The sequence below is a fragment of the Apium graveolens genome, chromosome 4 (assembly GCF_009905375.1).
Source record: "Apium graveolens cultivar Ventura chromosome 4, ASM990537v1, whole genome shotgun sequence".
Taxonomy (NCBI): domain Eukaryota; kingdom Viridiplantae; phylum Streptophyta; class Magnoliopsida; order Apiales; family Apiaceae; genus Apium; species Apium graveolens.
This window is the reverse complement of record NC_133650.1, coordinates 106,848,056-106,868,259: the sequence shown is the minus strand read 5'-3', so window position 1 is coordinate 106,868,259 and position 20,204 is coordinate 106,848,056. Positions and strand designations below refer to the sequence as shown.

Below are 20,204 nucleotides of genomic sequence, written 5' to 3'. Positions count from 1 at the left end.
AAACATGCTTTAAAATTCCTGATAATACTGTCACTACTCCACACACAGACACTGATATTGTTAACATGTTAAACTCCATGGGTTATGCACTTACCATCTCTAAATTAAGTGAAATTAGGAGATTGGGTCTTAGGAAAGAATGGAGTTATCTGTGTGATGTTGTTACTAGAGTATTTTTTGGAAAAATTAGCAAATTTGATTCTGTTAATATCTCCATGCTCAACATGCTTTACATGCTAGTAACTAATAAATACTTCAATTTTAGTGATCTTGTCTTGTTTGAGTTGGGGTTTAAGTTGGGGGAGCTTAATAAAAGGGGTAAGAATGTTTATTATGCTAGATTTCTAATGATGCTTGCTAACCACCTCTCTGAGGATATTATGCTTGAGAACCCAACCAACAAGTTAGATTGTTGGGTTCAAGAAAGGAGAATTATTGCAGATCTCAATAGAGCAGATCACCACAAAGAGGTGCCACTCTTCTACTTTCCTGTAATGGAGGCACCTCAGGTAAGTCAGGTAATTTCAATTGTCTCTACTCTTCCAACCTCAACCATTTCTTTTTCTTCTAGTGTAGCAGTGGCATATGTGTCAATGACCAGACAGATGCCTACCCAAGCTACCAAAACCAAAGTTTCAAAACCAAAGTTTCAAAACCAAAGACAAAGAAAGCCCCCTTTGGTGTCTCTCAAAAGATGCTAGTTGTAAAATACACTAAACACAAAGAGGGGAGTATGAAGGTGGGAAAGAAAAGTGAGGGACAGGGTGAAAATCAAAGAAGCCCTAAGGATAAGGATGGTGAGCATAGTGTACCCAAACCAAGCCACACCACAGTTTCCCAACAAAATGTGGTTGTTAATAAGGTTAAAAGCTCAATTCTAGTTTCATCCTCCCAAAAGGATGTAACTATTGATACAAGCTCTCAACCAGGAGCACATAACAAAAGGGGTAGGGACACAAGTTCATCACAAACCTACACAAGAAAGAAGAAATCAAAACCCTTGGGGATGCACAGGGTACACACACAATACAAACTGGAGCTAAAGACCCAGTCACTGCACCTTCTCAAAGTCAAATTGATGTGGCTCCAATAAATGTGGAGTCACGGCCAAATCTGTACAAATTGAAACACCTCAAACACCAAATTCTCCCACACACTCTTTGGATGTTGACATGATTCAAACATCACAACCATATTCTCCATCTTTGACTCTGTTGGAAAAGCCAAAAATCCATGCAAGTGAGCATCATCTTCTAGATAATTTGTTGGCTCACTTGCCATTTCTTTCTGAGACTATTGAGACATCTGTGCCAAAATTTTCATCAATCTGCACAGAGTCCACAATAGTTTCCACTCCAAACTCATTCATTTCTACTCACTCGATGGATATTGTTCATCCGTCGAGTAGTGATTGTATCCTGGCGGATGTGCCTAACAGCAGTCATCCGTCGGATAGTCAAATTACTGTTTATCAGGACTTACTGGAAATCAGAACTTACTGAAGTCAGAACTTAATATCAGAACTTAAGGCGTCAGAAGATATATATCAGGACTTAAGTGCGGGAAGACTTCAGATAAGGAATGCGACTGATTTATAGGAGAAGATCTGGACTAAAATAAAAGAAGATATGCATGAAGAGTTATAAGACTAGAAGACTTATAGAAGATATCTGATTGATATATTTTAGGAGACTTCTATATCAATTAGAAGATATCTTGTAACTGTGTACTATATAAACACAGCTTAGGATTTACACTATATGTGTTATCATTATCGAGAAGATTATATATTATAACCTAGCAACTCTTAGTGATATTGTTCATCACTGAGAGAGAACAACAGTTCTATTATAACAGAGTTTATTTGAATATACTTGATCTTTGTTACATACTTGTGTTGAAATCGATTTGATTGTATAAACACTATATTCAACCCCCTTCTATAGTGTTGTGTGACCTAACATCTAAGGCAATCTCTTATTACCCTCTAGTCACAGGTTAGAGGGTCGCAGCTTAATGGTCGCAGGTTGTCATGTAAAGGACATGTTTTAAGGCAAGGATCATTACACTGTAGTCGCAACTTAGAGGTCACAACTTAGAATGTGATAAAAAACATTCTAAGACAATACATCTTACCTTGTGGTCGCAGGTTACACAACTCAGAAATATTCTACGTCAGGAATTTTACCCAGTGGTCACAAGTTAGGAACAACACAACTTTCCCTCTAGTTGCCAGTTAGCATTTGGAGTGTTTATTAAAGATCAATTGCATCAAATTGAAAGGAAATGTGTGGATACAAAGATGCCACATGTCCTCATCAATTTGAAGACTACAAAGCAGTAAATGAATGTACTTTTCATTTGGTTATCTTCCTCAGCCAGCAGAAAGTGTTTTTATGGGAGCTCCATTAAAGACTTCATTTATTAAGCTTGTACACAAAAAGTTGTGTTGTTGAATTTATTGTAGCTAATCAATTCATTGATTAGATTGTAGCAACCTCAAGGTTTATATTAATAAAACAATATATTCCTCGAATTATTTTGTGTCTATTTTGATTCTGTACTTATAACGAAGAACTTGAAACGAATCAAAAATAATTGTAATTATCATATTCAACCCCCTTCTACGATTCTTTGGGACTAACATAATAATAACAAGGTAGTTCTTAAGTTATTGAGGAGAATATAGTCTCTAGATTTGGAATGCCTAGAGTTATAATGTATACAAAGGTTAGCTGTTGTCTTTACAAGGATTATATGCAAAAATGGGTGGACCTCCAATCATAGAGAAATCAAAGTGTGAAGGGTCAAAGATAAGTAAAAGTGTTATATTACGTATTTACCCTCCAAAATATTACTTATTTACATAAAAACTTAACGCCGTTAGTTTTCCTTTACTGGAATTGAGACGATGCTCATGAAATGCAAACAAAAAAAATCTAGCCAACACATTGACGAATTTTAATAGACAACCATCATTGTGTAAATTCAAAATAGTATAAGCCATTTTAGTGAAATGCAGTCGCCAGTCTTTAAGAAATAAAAAAGCTTTAATTATTATAATATAGTATAAATACTATAAATAATAGAAAGATCGATGGATAGATTGACACACAAATAACTTGATAACTTTATTACAATATGATTTGCATGTCATTGCAATGTTTAACTTTCCTGACTAAAATTTGTTTTTCAATCGGAAGTGGCATATATTGTGATGTTTTCAATATTTGGGCAAATTTTATGTTTCTATCAATTAATGTCTCGAACCGTGGTTCAAGGTCCGATTTAATTAAGCAAGGATGATCACAAGTATTTTCGCAAAAAAATAAAGGTGATCACTTCGCAGAAGAGTACTCATTTCAGTTTTGAACTGTCGTAAATCTTTTCATTATTTGCAACCAAAATGTTAACTACACAAATATATTTAGGTTTATATATTAGCAAAAACATATGTAGAGACGACTAGCGAGCTCGTCCGGTTCAAACTCGTTTAAAAGGGCTCAACTCGGGTCGTTTAACAAAACAAGACGAGTTCGGTAGAGGTTTCAACTCGTTTAAATAAACGAGCAGGCTCGACTCGATTCGTGAAATTAAATAAACCGAGAGTTCAATTAAAATTAAAGGAGACGGGTCGCCCAATTTGCTAAGCTCGACTTCGAGTTTGGTCATAGATTTTAACTCGATTAATTAAATGAAATGACTCGACTCGACTCAGCTCGATAAAATTTAAGTCAATTACCTTCTAAACTCGTTGCGCGGCCCAATAACAGCTCTATTTAATATGCATTAAAAATATGCTAACCCCGTATAATCTCCATTACTGTACGAAAAAACGATATGCCTTCCAAGTATAAAGATGGAAGAACCAAGTCAGACAAATTATCCAGTTGAAACGGACCATGAGCCATTTGGTCCAGTTTCCCTTGGAGCCTCTTCAATTGGTAAATAACAAAATACAACACCAATATAATCTATTGTTAATTATATAGATTTAATAAAATAATAAACTTAAGGTGCTTTTTGGGCTTTTTCCTTTTGCTTAAAATAAAAAAAAACAATAAATCTCGTTATCTGTAAATTCATTTCTCTCTCTTTCACACAATCATCATCAAATCAAAAAAATATATAAAAATAGAGGCGGTCACCGTGACTTCTCCTCCTCCGAGCATTCGCCACCGTCAATCGCCGTCGTCGATTCATTCACTCTGTAAGTCTCTCCATTCACATCATCATTTTTCTTCACTCTATTCTTATTATTATTGTAAAACCAACGTTCCTGAACCCTAATTCACTCTCCCATTGTAAACAATTTTAAATTATTATTTATCTAATCATTTTTAATTTTGTTTTGTTGAAACTAGGTTTTAATGCTGTAATTTTCCCCCCTAGGGTTTGGAACAGATTGTTGGTAAAACAAAGGAGACGCTTATATATATTTAATTTCATATATTGAGCCCTAATTTTGTTGAATTGATATAATTGGTGGGAGAGATTTGGGAGAGAGAGATTGAGGAGAGAGATTTGGGAGAGAGAGATAGGGTGGGGGTTAGAGGATAATGTGTATACTCTGCGTGATTCAGAAGTGGTCGAGACGAATTGCGACCATGCTTCCATGGTTAGTGATTCCACTTATTGGACTATGGGCACTGTCTCAGTTGTTGCCTCCTGCGTTTCGGTTTGAAATTACGTCTCCGAGATTGGCTTGTGTGTTTGTGCTTTTGGTTACGTTGTTTTGGTATGAGATTTTGATGCCACAGCTGTCAGCATGGCGTGTACGTAGGAATGCTAGGCTTAGGGAGAAGAAGAGGTTTGAGGCTATTGAGTTGCAGAAACTTAGGAAGACGGCTACCAGGAGGTGCAGGAATTGTTTGACTCCGTATAGGGAGCAGAATCCTGGTGGTGGAAAGTTTATGTGTTCGTATTGTGGCCATGTTTCGAAGAGGCCAGTTTTGGATTTGCCGGTGCCGGCTGGGTTGGGGATTTCAAATAATGGGATTTTGAAGGATTTGGTGGGGAAGAGTGGGAGGATGTTGAATGAGAAGGTTTGGTCTGATAGTGGTGGTTGGATGTGTGGTCAAGATTGGTTAGATAATGGTAATTGGGTTGGTGGATCCTTTCCGGGGAAGGGTAGGCGGAAGCATAGCGGACAGAGTTTTTTTGGAGATGACCATTGTTTAACTGAAAAATCTTATTCTCATGCTCTTATTTTTGCGTGTAGAGCATTGACTGGTTTTTTCTTGAGTATAATGTGGGTTTGGAGAAAGATATTTAGAGTCAGTACATCTGGAGATGATGCATCAGTTGACGCAGAGCGTAGGAAAATGGCCAGGAGAGGTGAGAATGGTGCAAATTTTCAAGAAAGTAGAGTAGAAAAAGCTCGTAGAAAAGCTGAAGAGAAGCGGAAAGCTAAGTTAACAAAGGAACAGTGGGACGAAGAAGACAGGAAGCAAAGAGAGGAAGTTTCCAGGTTAGTAGAAGAACGTAGGAGATCAAGAGATGAGAAGATAGAGTCTGATAAAGATGGTAGAAGAGGGTCGACTCCTTCTAAGGAAAAAGTAACTAAAAAAGAAACAGAAAAAAAAGCGTCAGGAAAGAAAAAGTGAAAGAGACAGGGGATCTAGTAAAAGCAACTCAGATGTTGAGGAACTGGAAAAAAGAGCAGGCAGAGATAGTGAAAAGAATAGGAAGTGTGAGAGCGATCGTAGGAATAACCAGAGATCTGTGGTATACACTGCAAAGTCTTTTAACAATGACATAAGTAAGGGTGCTCTAACAAACAATTATAGCCGTGAAGCTTCTGGAACAAAAAACCTCGATAATATGAAGGGCACATCTTTGTACCCCTCACGAGCAGCTGGAGGTAATTCCTTGGAAAGGGTACCATTAATTCTGTGGCTGGCACGAGAGAACACAAATCTAATGGTCATGCTGATCAATACCAAATTTCTGTAAATAGGAGAGAGACATCTCAGTTGGAGCGTTCATTGCCGAAATCAAATAGCAGTAGTGAAGATAAGAACGCCGCTCGCCCTGTAAGTCATCTTTTTACTCTGAATATGTTTTGTGTTGCCAACTTAGCTGATTATGTCTTAATTATTATGTGTGAAAACTTGGATTCTTGTCGGTTGTGAGAGTAATCTCAGACTAGACTTAGCTTCTGTAGTCTACTGGTATTATATTTACACTCTTTTGGAGTGGGGATGGAAAGAACCCATATTGACCTGTGTTTCGACAGGGATATAATATAACTTGCATTAAGTCTTGTCGCTTGTGACTCAACTCAGTTATCTTAGGACATTTGTGTGGCATGTAACATGGTCATCAACCTTATTTTGCATTTCGCTCATATTAAATGATGGGCTATTAACTCACCATTGGAATTTAAGCATTTGTCAACTAAAGTTGACAAATATTTATTGTTCCTATTAAATAAGTGGGTGCACTTGCACTGGTTGAACTAATGCACATATATGAATCTGTTCTAGTAAAACAGGAAGCATCTTTGAAGAATTTATGCTTGCTTAAAGGAAGCACTGGTTCTCCTAGTTCCCCTTTTATCTCTCATTCTCTATCAGATACATTTTTAATTTTTGTATATCTTATACAATTATTTTGTAGGCCTTCTTGAATTTGATTACAATACTTGTATATTTTTAAGTCTCATGATATGTAGGCATGTGGCTCCTTACCTGATTCTTACAGATAGACCCTTGGTTACATGATTACGTCGTAATACAGGTATGCAGGATATATGGTGGGATTATGTGGTAGGCTGATATCCCTTCCCCTCCTATAGATTAGGATTTCATGATCCTAAAGAGATTCACTTGACATCTCAAATCTTTAGTTTGTTTAAGGAAATCTATGTTTTCCATTGGTTCAGATCCTCTTATTTTAATGTAAGGGAGAAATTCTGTGTGGTAGAAAATTTAATGGATTGAAATGTAAATTCTGCTTTAAATTAGAAGAAAGGTTAGGTTTACTCTTGCAAGAACAGACAACCAGGTAACTTAAAACATTTATTGTATAGGCAGATCTCAACTGTGAAAGAGCTATTGGCTATTATTCGTTGGTAAAGATCCAAAGAGTATGGTTATCAAAATTGAGAATGACATTGGTTAAATGAAGTAAATGCTTCAGGCAAAGAGAACATCTTGCTTTTTTAGAACTACCTGTAGATGCTAAGCAACCTGCTATTTTGTATCATTTAATCATTATGATTATTATTATTTACTGCATACACAAGTCAAAAACATTTTCCCCTGAAATCACAGCTTGAATCCATCTAGATGACAGACTGGCTCGATTTTATCATCTCTGGAATCTGGATATAGGTTTGAACGTATCATGAAAAACAAATAGCCGATAGCTATGAAGTTGACATGAAAATCTTCTTTTACTATAACCTTGATTACAATTTAGTTGTATATTACATATGTAAAATGTAATTACAACTTGTAATTACAATAGAAAAGTGCATTGCTAGGGATTTCAGGTTTCCTCTATGCATTCAATTAATTGCAAGATACTAAATTATTTTACAAGGATATATGGATATTGCTACGATAAATAAAATAGCCATGTATTCTGTATTGCAGATAATTTTTGTGTTATATATCTGAATTTTAACCATCTGTGACAGGTGCTCGTTGAACCACAACCTTATGAAGCCCCGAAAAATCCATGGCTTACTCGTTCAGAAGCTGTTCCTTCACCCTCTGATTAGCAGTCATAGGCAAACCAAATGGGAAATCTCAATCAGAAGTTACGAGTCCCTCATATAAGAAATATGACAATCCTATTAATTTTGGATTGCCATCCCCATTTCCTGTATCTACTAATTCCTTTGGGTCAATGAGTACAAGTATAGGTATTCAGATGTCAGCTGAATCTAAGTTCCCTTTTATTGGAGAAGCTCTTCCTGAATATTTACCAGAAGAGTCCGACATTTTTGAAGACCCGTGCTATGTTCCTGATCCAGTATCCTTGCTGGGGCCAGTTTCAGAGTCTCTGATAATTTTCAGTTAGACCTTGGCTTTTTAACGGACATGGAATTGGAAAAACCTCTCCCTATTAAGAGTACACCCATTTCATCTGAAGTGATTAGGCCATCACCAATTGAATCTCCATTATCTCGTTTGAGACTACATGATGAAAGGAATGCTAGTCCTTCTCCATTCCCGACTACCCCTAAAGCTCAGGATGTGCAGAATACTCCAGTAGATGGTTCGTGCAACGGAAATGAGAATGGAACATGGCAGATGTGGAATACTTCTCCTCTCGGTCAGGATGGAGGTTTATTAGGGGCTGGAGCAAGCGGCTTTTGTCACCAGACTCAAACAGATCAAACAAGGAAAATGTTGCAAGTCCCTTGCATCAAAAAACCATGGCTTCACTCTTTAAAAGCGATGAGAAAATCCGTTCTGGTACTCAGAATTTTCTACCCGGAAGTTATCATATTGGAAGGGCGTATGGTAACTCGATCCCTGGTTGTATTGATGATCCATGGTTACCAGAAACTTGTTTGGACCGACATTGGGTAAAGAAGAAAATTTTTCTATGAACTCAAAGGAAGGTGTTATTCATAATGAGCCAATCTGTAAGAGCCCAAATGGGTTAGCAACTGACCATCCCTTTGAGCTTTCTCTAGCTGATCGTTGGCGCAAGTAAGTTTATTAATCAAATTTGTTCATATTTTAACTGCCCTGAAGCCAATTTTTTTGTTCTTTAGATGAATGAATTAAGGTATTAACTTGAAAGATTCAGCTACTTGAACTTTGCCTAATGTGTAAGAAATCAATTGAAACTGAATTATAGTTTATTAAACTGTCAGTCTAGTTTTGATGCTTTATTGCTGTGCAGTCCTCTAAGTTACGTATATCTTCAATTTGCTACACCTATAGGTTTTACTCTTGTGATTGTTTAGACTTGAACTATTATTTTTTATCTCCGTTCATTAGAGTTTAAGCCACCAATGTTTTTGTTAATTATCATTATTATTAATATAAACTTAAACCTCCAACATTTATCACAGTTAAATCCTATCTAGTAGGGTCAATTTAATATTTAACTCATATTGCACTTCACCCAGTTGTGATGTCCTACATCTTACCGATCCTGTGGTCACGAGAATCAAAATATACAATTTATTAATTTGTTGGTTTCCATTTAATGTCATTGTTATGGTGGCGCCATAGTTAAATATCAATACGAAACAACGTATGAGTACGTATACAGAAATTTTGTTTAAATGCTTCCTGTACGAGGGAACGGATAGGTTGGAGAATACAGATGGGTACGAGGGAATGTTTGGGTGCGATATGTCGCATACAATTATAAATTATGATCTAATTTTATAGTAGTTAATAGTAACTGAAGTTAAAAGACAATTAATTTTTATAGTATTAGTCTATTTTGTAAAAATAATTTTACAATATAATTTTGAAATGTGTTTTATTATGTAATTCGAATAAAAAAGACAAGTTGAAGATTTGTTATTATTTTAAAAGTTATTCTTTTAAAATAATATGTGCTCGTCTATTATTATATAACAAGTTTACATCCCGTGCTTATAAAATTCAATAATTTATTCTGGTTTTAATATTATAGTATAGATAGATTAGTAAGATCAGCTAATTTAGATTAAGTTTTACAATTACCAAGCTAAATATAAGATGCCTAATTTGCGAAGTCCCTTGCAGAACCATCTTTTTACTTGATTTGTATTATTAGAGTTTGCCTGGAAATTTGATCTAATTAATGTGTTTATTAGTGAAATAAGATTTGTGTACGCACCTGTGTCCAAATACAGGACAGATTCCCCATCTTTCTGATCGTTAAAAGTTCTGAATCTGTAACATAGCTTCTATTAAGCTTGAGCAAGTGCTAAATATAATTTTAATGAGTACACCGCCTTCAGTTTCAGTTTGGAACATAAACAACAATAGAATTGTTAATTTAGGCTGACCAATTAAATCTGCCTCTGAAAAGACTTTTATCATGTTTTCAGTAAAATCGATGCTGATTTTAGGTCTATAGTTATAGATAGTTGGATCCAGCTATGACCCTCCTGCTTACTAGTATATATGAATTTGTGATTCAGGGGAGTCTCTGTGTCTGGTGTAATAATGACAGACCAGAATCACATCCATTGCCCTTAATAGCCTGCTTGACCCTCATTTTTGGAATTATATTAGCTTTAGTTTTTGGTGTGTTTTGAGATCTGACCTTCTATTCTATTATTAGGTGTACATGTGACGTATATATTTTTGCCTGCTCACTTGTTTTTTAAATCTGAAGCTTGTGGCTGCTTTACAAGGAAAAACTTTGCCAGTGTATTAACTGTAAAAATAATCAAAATTTGCCATAAGTTTGTTGAAACAGTCTTTCATGTTTGTCTTAAACAGCTTGTTTTTTTTTCGCGCGCCTATATTTAAGTACGTCTACACAGGGGTGTGTAATGTGCATTTAGAGGAACTATGCTCCTTTCGTGCTCTTTATTTTGATATTATAGTAAACTGGTAGAGCCACTCGTTACAATTTGTGGATCGTGTACCCTTCCATTTCAAGACTTAGAACTAATAGCACTTTCTTTTTTGGCAGAGTGGATTGGACTGTGCAGGAAACGGGTGTAAACACAAGCCATAACTCATCAGTGGTCACGAGGTCTCCTGTTGGCGGTGTATACTCTAGCTTGGATGTACAGTCAATTTGGTCATATGATTAAAGAGGATGTTAAAAAAAAAGATAAAGGGGAACTAATAGTGGACTTGTTAATTATACTGCCTGTTCAAAAGAAGGAAAAAAGTTTCCTCTTTTGTCTGAGTTTTAGAATGCTGTATCCAATATATCATCCTTCTCTTCATCAGGGAAGTTTTACTTGCATTTGCATATATAATGACTTGCAAGTGCAAGGTCTGTGCTAGTAAGCAATTAGGTAACATATCAAGCTGTTTGGTATAATATCTTGGTCCGTCTTCCGTGGGATTTGTGAGTGTTTTTACCTTGAGGCAAGAAACATAGAAGGCAAACAGTTTTTTTTAAAAGCACAACAAAAATTATACATGTAGAAGAAAATGGAGGACCAAGTTAATGTACTAGCATGTGAGAACCAAGGGGACCGGATGTAGACGAGGACCAGGTACATATGAGAACAACAATTTTTTTTTTCCTCGTACTAGCATAAGAGAAGTCAAACATAGGATCAATATGTGAAAAATATGAACTGCGCATCTAGGTCGGATTGCATGTGGCAATATTATGTTATACTTCAATTTAATAGTTTTTTTGAATAAAAGATGCAATTCATTAATTCATCGAACAATCTGACAAAAGTTTTTTCAACAAAAACAGAGGAGTAAGCAAAAACGTTGAACCTATTGGCTAGCCAAACTATGGGCTAATCCGGTTTGCATGCTTTCTAACAACTGTGACATCTAACCTACAACCAAGAATCTCACGACATTCTTAGATTAAATCTCCCAGCTCTAGATGGTTCTGCTTGGCTTTGTTTACTGCATTGACACTAAGCAGGAATCACTTTAGATAATGATTAGTTGAGTCTGGTATCTCCTTCGAACATAGTAGAGCCTTGAGAATCCCTACAATCTCTTTCCACCACTGAAACACTCCCTTTAAACTTCGTAGTCTTTCCTCAAATAAACTGGCTTTGGTAGTTCCTCAACACCATTCCAATCGAGAAGAAATTATCACCACCAAAGACAGAGCATCAACGCTTAGTTTGAGTGTGCCCAGAACTAGAGGATACCATTTTCTTTCTTGTTGGATAAACAGCAGTCCTTGCTCCTGTGGCATATTGAATATTCCTTTTGCCTGCCTCTAGCCACTCTGCAATTTTGCTTCGAGCTCCATGCCATAGTTACTTCAGTTTAATTGTTGTCAGTGTTTTAATTGGCACCAAACTTTCAAAACACAAGGACAAAGCATCAGCCAACAGCACAATACGGTGGCTGCATAAGGATTACTATTAAAGATACGGAAGCTACAAGCCTGCAACAAAAGCACTCGTGTTTAACACGTAAAGGTATGAACAAATGAACCATTATTACAGTCTTTCCAAATTCCACCGTTTGCTGTTGCGAGACAATGTTTCTTAGTACTAGTTCTTAGATTTTTCTTCATACCCCTGCCAAGTAGAGGAAATGTCTTTCAGTGCTGGCTGTATGTCCTCTGTCACCACCTTCTGATACTCCAAAGTATCTCCCCTTGCCTTGTTGACCTCAATCAGATGAAAATTTGGAGTAATCTCAAAGATTTCGGCATATATGGATAATACACCTTTTCGACCTTCTTTTTCCCCTTCCAATTTCAACATACCTCCTTCCTTGGTTAGTTGCAATCTTAGCTTTTTAGCTACATTTTCAAACTTGGAGATGATGGTCTGAAGCGGATACATGGATGTAATCCTTACTTCCCTTTTTTGATGCTTCTTTTCAAAGAGGCATGACAAATCAAAGCCTGCCGAAAGGGAGATGATATCAAAAGCATTTAGATCACAAAGCTTGTCAAGTTCTAGTCGTTGTTCTAATAAGTTGCTGGTACTCTCTACAGAGCTGAAATCGTCAGCTTCTAGAATGGTTTCTACCTCAGCATTTCTGGTTTTGAGGTTGAACCCTATCTGGAACCAAGGTTTTTGAATGATCTTGGGTATGGATATTCTGGTGCTCGGATTGGGATCCAACATCTTTGATACTAATCTGCGCGCTTCCACTGGGAATCCACTAGGATACTTGAACTCTGCCTTAACAATCTTCCTGTACATTTCCATCAAATTAGAATCATAGAATGGAAGATACCCAGCCAGAAGAACATACAAAATAACTCCACATGACCAAATATCAGCTTGACATCCATCATAACCTGTTTTACCAATCACTTCAGGAGCAACATATGCAGGCGTCCCACACGTGGTGTGAAGCATTCCATCCTGACGCTTTGACTCAGCAAGAGCACTCAATCCAAAATCCGAGACCTTAAGATTCCCATTCTCATCTAGCAATATATTCTCCAGTTTCAGATCCCTGTGATAAACGCCTCTACTATGACAAAAATCAACAGCACTAATCAACTGCTTAAAACATCTTTGCAGCATCTTCACTAAGCTTCCCTTTCGACACCTTATCAAAAAGCTCACCGCCTTTAACATGTTCCATTACGAAATAAACCTTGGATTTGCTAGCCATAACTTCGTAAAGCTGCACAATGTTGGGGTGTTTAACAAGTCTCATGACAGAAATCTCTCTTTTGATCTGCTCAATCATTCCAACCCTCATAACTTTTTCTTTGTCGATCATCTTAATCGCAACACTCATGCCAGTTTTGATGTTCCTTGCATGATAGACCTTAGCAAAGTTTCCTTTTCCCAAAAGTCTCCCAGCTCATAGCGCTCCATCAGCACAATTGGCTTATGTTCCATCACTGTAGATAAAAATCAATTGAACAACAATATGCAGACCACAACTATTTATCTTGCAGGTCTAGATCCTATAAATATGAAAACAACCATATTCACAGCAAGATCAAATTAATAACTGTGATTTGCTTAACATCTGGTGAATTAAAGCAGGACATTGAAAATAACAAAAAACCAAGATACAAAAGAAACAAGGGAGGAGATCTCAATAATTTTGGAGATGCAAAAAGGACCAAGTGTAAAGATGTTGATGGCTATGATTTCTTGAAGATATCAAAGGAACATGTGTTATACGCCATGTAATAAAACTTACAATAAGACAAATGCAAGTCAATTGTATCCGGATAGCTAACAAGTACGTAGATATTGTAGCTTAACTATAGATCTAGTGAGAAAAATATATAATATAAATACCTCTAACTATGTACTATAATAAATTAAATTAAATATATATTAATTAAATTAAATTAATATTCATACTAGATTTCAATTATAAATAGTAGAGTTCTATGAATTATTGGAGTACTCGAAATCCATGTACGTTTGCAAATAAAATATCTTCTAAAACGTGTTATCTTGTAAAACATGTTTTACTAAAATCATGCAAATCTCGTACATTTAAAAGTACAATATATATGTTTTTCTGCAATATAAACATTTATGTTCTGCAAACTAAGCATGTTTTGTAGAATAATTTTTTTAATATTCTATTTGTAAAATGTATGCTATCTACAAGATTTTCAATAAAATAGTGATATTTGTAACATCATTCGAAAAATAATATTTTACAATATTTTAAACTATATTTTAAATGCAGAACATATATGGATTCCAAAGACTCCACTGTAACAGTGGACTTCATAAAATTTAACTCATTATGTGTGTGTATATATAGAGTCTTACTCCAATGAGAATCCTACTATTATGAGATATGAGATCTAATCATATCCACTCATTTAAATACAACATATTCATCTCTCACCGTTGATTTAATATTTAATATTTATAAATTTTAATATTTCCTATCTTCTATCTAATTCAACCACCTATTAACCACCATACTACAACTCTGTCCGGCCATGCACTAACCACCAGAATAAAACAAATTATCACCGAAAAACCAAAAATCACCATCGGCAAACGAAAATCACCATACTCAGCCACGATTTCTCGCCACCAAATCCCCACCAACTCCAACAACCGACATCATAACGAAATTACCAGATAAAATTTAAATCAGCACAAATAAATTATAAACGCCACAATAGTCGCACTTCCTCCTCCAAAATCACCAAAATTGACACAACCATCATAAAATTCAGCAAAACTTAATGGATTACTAGTTTAAGGTCTAAATTTAATTAGTCGAAGTTTTTTCGGAGATAAATCATATCAGGATCGGAGTTTCAGATCTTAAAGCGTGGTCGTAGGGAGTTGACACCGGAAATGGGCGGAGTGAGTGGTGAAAAAGAGGCAAGGGTGGTGTTTGGCGATGTTAGTGATGAGAGAGAGGGAGGGAGTGAGGGGGGAGAGAGAGAGAGATGATGACGATGACCAGATTTGTGTTTATCGGCGTGGAGGGTGGCAGTAACCGGCAGGCGGTGGTGCGAGGTTGGAGCGATGGTGGTAGTGGGTAAGAGCAGGAGGTGGTGATGGTGGGTGGAGAGAAATGAGGTAGTTGTGAGAGATGAAGTAAAAAGGTAAATTTTAAAAAATTAATTGGATGGTTATGATTTAATTTGGATAAAAGAATATATGGCTAAATTATATCTCAGTTCTCACATTAACGGGGGTTCTCATTTGAGCAGGTCCCTATATATTATATATATATATATATATATATGGTATGCAAATCGATCGTTGAGAGATGTAGAAAAATACAGTGAAATCGGATTTTAAAAAAAACTTACGATTTGACGGAAAAATCAAATTAAAAATGGAGGGGAAAAGCTGAAATTGGGTGTGGGAGGGTGCAGAGTAGTTGGGTGTGGTGATTTAGGGGGGCCATTAGATTAGGTAGATCTAATGGCTTAGATTAATTTTATATATATATATATATGAAAATGATCAAATAAAAACCAAAATTAAAATATAAACTAGAAATTAATTTTAACCATTAGATCAATCTAATCTAATGGTCCTTCTAAAAGCACAACACTCAACTAATTTGCATCTTACACACAATCTCAAACCGATCGGTTAATTTTTTGCAAATTATTAATTATTTTATAATAAGTGGTTGAACCGCAAACCGATCCGCAATAACCGCAAATTCGCAACCGCAATTGACGCGGTTAACCGCAACCGCAAATGCGGTTGTGGATAACAATTTTCTAAACCGCTCTTTCGCGTTTTGGTTCGACTTTTATCATAAACCGATCTGAACCGCGTACACCCCTAGCGCCTACTTTTGTAGAGTAATAATTACTCCCTCTGTGACGTTTGACTTTCTGGCACACATATTTAGGAATTTTGACTTTCTGGCACACATATTAGGAGGTTTGACTACATAATTAAATATTTTTTTTCAAATTTTTTTTGAATAAAAGTTTTGATCCCATATTTTTATTAAAAAAAAATTTCTTAAAAATAATAATTCTAGATATGCGGTCAACCCTCCTAAATATGTGTGCCAAAAAGTCAAATGTCATGTATAAAAAAAAGAGGAGTATTAACTCGTATATATCTAGAAGAGAATAAGTGTAAGGTACGTAATTGAAATAGCACATAAAGAAAGTGATTAGGTTCTAAAGTATTAGGTACATCATCTTTTCTGTGATTAACGGTTGCCTTTCTTGTTCACTTGGCGCAAAAAGCATTTAGATAAGCACAGGTCACAACTGCCCCCCCACATGACTCGTCAAGTTTCATACCGGTTCGTCCTCTGAAAATACACCATTTTGTAAATATTCAATTTGCCCCAAATTGAAGGAGAAGACAAATTATCTGGATACCAAATTGGCCTAATAATTACTCGTTGTTTGATGCTACTTGCGATAAGGTCTTACATATGTACCTTTTAAGCTTGATACCACCAGGAACAACTTAAAAATAATTAATTCGGGGATACACAACTTAAATATCTATTTAAATTTGTAACATAATCGCAGATGAGGAAAAACGTCTTACATATTGTCTAGAATATGATTAGCAACTGTCTCCAGTAAAAACAGTAATATACAGGACGTACGCAGATTCTTATAATGGCAGTATCATTTTACATGTGATGGTGGAGGAGGAGAATTCATTATATGCTGATTCTGATCTCCAGACAAGATTCTTCCGGCTTATGCACAATTTAAGATGAAGCAAGCATGATTGTTTCTTCCGAGTATGCTTGTTTGGTATTTGATATGGATGACTCGCAAGCATGGAGCATAGTGCATATGTCATTTGATTCTAGCAAATGCTCTGCGTTCACAAGTATTATAGGTCCGTACTCGAACACCATCTTTTTACACTGCAATTAAAATTGAAGTGATGTCAAAGCCCACACAAGAGATTTAAATACATGTGAAAGCTTAAAGACGTCGTATAACGAAAAAAGTGAATGCTCAAGAGTGTATGATTATAAGAGAATTTTATCTAACCTGTTTCTCATAGCCCTTCACTGAATTGCAAACCTTTAGTAGCATTTCAACCAATTCCAGCTGAAAGAAAATTCAAATTCAAATACTAATTAGAAAACTAACTAAAAAATGATAACAGGTCATAATTGTGGCCCTTCTTTAGAGGTCTTACAATATTCACATGATACGAGTCAAGATTAATTACACTATGTTTACAGACATCAGTACGTCTTTCACATATTATAGATTGGCAACATAATGCTAAGAGGATGCCTGAGTATATAAACTTATCACATCTCTTTAACTGGACTTTCGGAATACCTGGTCATGACTTGGACAACATTAAATTCTATCTCTTATAAATCACAAAAGAATCCCTAATCTGTGGCCCGAACATTGTGAGACCTTTAACAATTTTATATTTTTGTTTCTAAAAAAGAGACAGATCCTTGACATCGACCTACATTTGAACCCATACTTAACACCACGGAGTACCGTGGAAACGCGGAATCAAAAAATCAAAATATAGACAAGCACCAAAACACCAAACAAAAGAGCTTATCCGACACCCAGTCAGAATACTAAAGGATAATCCCTCAAAACCTTTAGATCTGCCGGTCAAGGGGTTTTTACACAAAAAGATAAGTAAATGACTGCAAAATTGCATGTATCAAAAAAATTGAATCTACAAACCTAGGACAGAAAAATACAAGCACCTAAAATAAAACTTTGGACTAGAAGCTTTTAGATAAAATTAATTCCTATAGACCTAGCATATGCTCAAATTTTTAGGGGATTTGGTAGTTACCACAGTAAAAAAATTAAAAACCAAAGGGTTAGTCCAGCTTTTAGATATTAGATAGAGAAAACCTAAAGCACGCCGTGTATCGCTTTTGTTACCTAAATTTCTTTCTTTCTTAAAATTTTCCTGTTGGTTATTACTATATAAAACCAAAATTATGAAAATGCGCAATTAATTTGAGCACCATGACTAGTATAATACAAAAAAAAAACTTATCTTTATATGAACCAACGAGCCAACTCTGCGTGAAATTGTAGAGTAGGTTATTTTTAGCATTTTGAGCCTTTTACAACTTGATCCAAGTAGAAAATCTAAATGGATTAGAGTTGCCTCGTTGTACAGACTAAAAATTAAATAAAATCTATCTTTTCAGGGCTTCCGCAGATCTAATACTATATAGTGATGAATCTAGTATACAACTGTACATGGTTGACATAAAAATTCTTATTACAAGTTTAGTCCATGTGAGCAATGGGTTTATATACAAAAAAAATATGTTTTGCAGTGAGAACAACCCTGGTCAGCTCATAATTGTAAGAGCAGGTCCAATGCAATGCTATAAGTGTTGCCATTTTCATAATTTGAAACCAAATGCTAAAAATTTCAACTCCAAAGAAGTTCTATCCTTGGATGCAAAGATGCATATATGCATTCTTGATTCTAAATTTGAAACCAAGGATGCATTTATGTTTCAATGCTACATTATCAAGTAACCATAAATGATATGCATATTGGTAAACTTTAAATAAGATTTCGAAGGGAAAGACAAAAATGAGTTAAATTTGGAATTATTTGGTTTCAAAATGCAACTAGCATTGGAGTTGAAGTTCTATTTTAGCACCAAAAAACACTTTTTGATGCCAAATTATAGCAATGGCTGTAGCCATTTTGCATCTAGCATTGGACTTGCTCTAAGCACGTACCTCAGTATCGGGATCTTTCAACTTCAACAAAGCTTCTGCAACGGTTTTCTGGCAAAACTCACAGCTATCCTTCTTGAGATGCTGAGAAATAAAAGTTATTTGTTCACAAAGATTGACCTTCTGGCAGAAATCTTCAGGCTCTATAGAGGAGATCTCCATGAAGAAAAGAGGAACAAATAATCCACCAATGTGAGACACTGTCAAAAACAGCAAATCAGAGTAGATTAAAGCAACAGAAAAATACAGAACTATATGTGCGTGCTTTTTGATAAATTTTAATCCATAAAAGACTCTGGAACTTGTGATAAAAATGAATACTTTGTCCCACACATAAATCTTTGAGGATTTAAGAGAAGTAAAAGGGCTCACCTCTTGCTTGAAAGAGTGCAGCTTTGTGCATGACTTCTGAAGCATGTCCACAATCTCCTTTTGAGTTTTGTTAGCAGATAAGTAATTCTGCGCATCTGTAGCAAATTCTTCACACAGCGTGCAAACATTTTCTTTCTTGCCAACATCTTTAGAAGCTTTAGTTTCCCATTCCAAACCCAAATATTTTGCCTGCGAGACTGCAACAATAAAATACCATAAGTTGTGTAACATCTAGATTCTAGATTCAAACTCTGGTTATATAAAGGCATAAAAATCTTATAAATTTCTTTATTAAAGTGGAGAACGTGAAAGTGATTAGGCAAAAGTGAAGTAGCTCGAAAAATCTGGTTTAAAGGATTTGTCAGATATCTTAGGCGAGACTATGCAAGAATATCTACTAACTTAAGAAACTATGCAAGTCTTTTGACATTATCAACAAGGGAATATATAGAAACAGTGATGTATTTTCTTTTTACCTGACAGAGTTTTCCAGCAAAAGGATCCATGATTCCCAAGTCCCTAGAATGACACAGCAAGCTAGTCCCCAACATAACAAGAACTATGAACTCCAATCTCATGCCCATGTTGCCTAAAACCAAGTCAATTCAATTAATTAATCTATACACATAAATACGACTATACAAGACATGGACAAATGATCAATTTGGAAAAACATCTTTAGCCATTAAGCTTATCTTGTACTCCCTCAGTCCCACTAGATTGTTTACGTTACTTTTTGGCACGCTTTTTAATGCTCGTTTAAAGTATAATTCCATAATATTTTAATTTTTTTTTCCTGAATAAAAGTTTTATGTTTAAACTTTTAAAAAAAAAATTTAAAAAAACATTATGAAATTATACTTTATAGAAGTCTCGAAATGCGTGCAAATAGTGTGCGTAAACTTCCCAGCGGGACGGAGGGGGTATAGAAAAATAGACCGACTTCACTCTACAGTGCAAATATAGCATAATTAAGGATGGATGACAGTCAAATTGCATTTAAGAGCCAAGCAACATGATTATGTGCATAACTCATAGCTTCGGTCCATTACAATTTAGACAGGGTTATAAATTCAAGAATTGTAATCATACGCACCCTCATCTCA

General features: G+C 35.5%; 1 protein-coding gene and 2 pseudogenes across 1 annotated transcript; 1 reads left to right on the top strand and 2 right to left on the bottom strand.

Moving 5' to 3' along the window:
- Nucleotides 1–3,965: 3,965 nt before the first annotated feature.
- Nucleotides 3,966–10,867, top strand: LOC141718817 (uncharacterized; annotated as a pseudogene).
- Nucleotides 10,868–11,939: 1,072 nt separating this feature from the next.
- LOC141718818 (CBL-interacting protein kinase 2-like) lies at nucleotides 11,940–13,453 on the bottom strand (annotated as a pseudogene).
- Nucleotides 13,454–16,517: 3,064 nt separating this feature from the next.
- Nucleotides 16,518–19,315, bottom strand: LOC141718813 (uncharacterized). The gene is made up of 4 exons (XM_074521194.1): nucleotides 19,099–19,315; nucleotides 18,730–18,926; nucleotides 17,026–17,085; nucleotides 16,518–16,895 (listed from the first exon to the last, which is right to left on the bottom strand). Exons 1-4 carry the CDS (start codon nucleotides 19,127–19,129, stop codon nucleotides 16,734–16,736), a joined length of 450 nt encoding a protein of 149 aa, XP_074377295.1. The 5' UTR covers nucleotides 19,130–19,315; the 3' UTR covers nucleotides 16,518–16,733.
- Nucleotides 19,316–20,204: the final 889 nt, after the last annotated feature.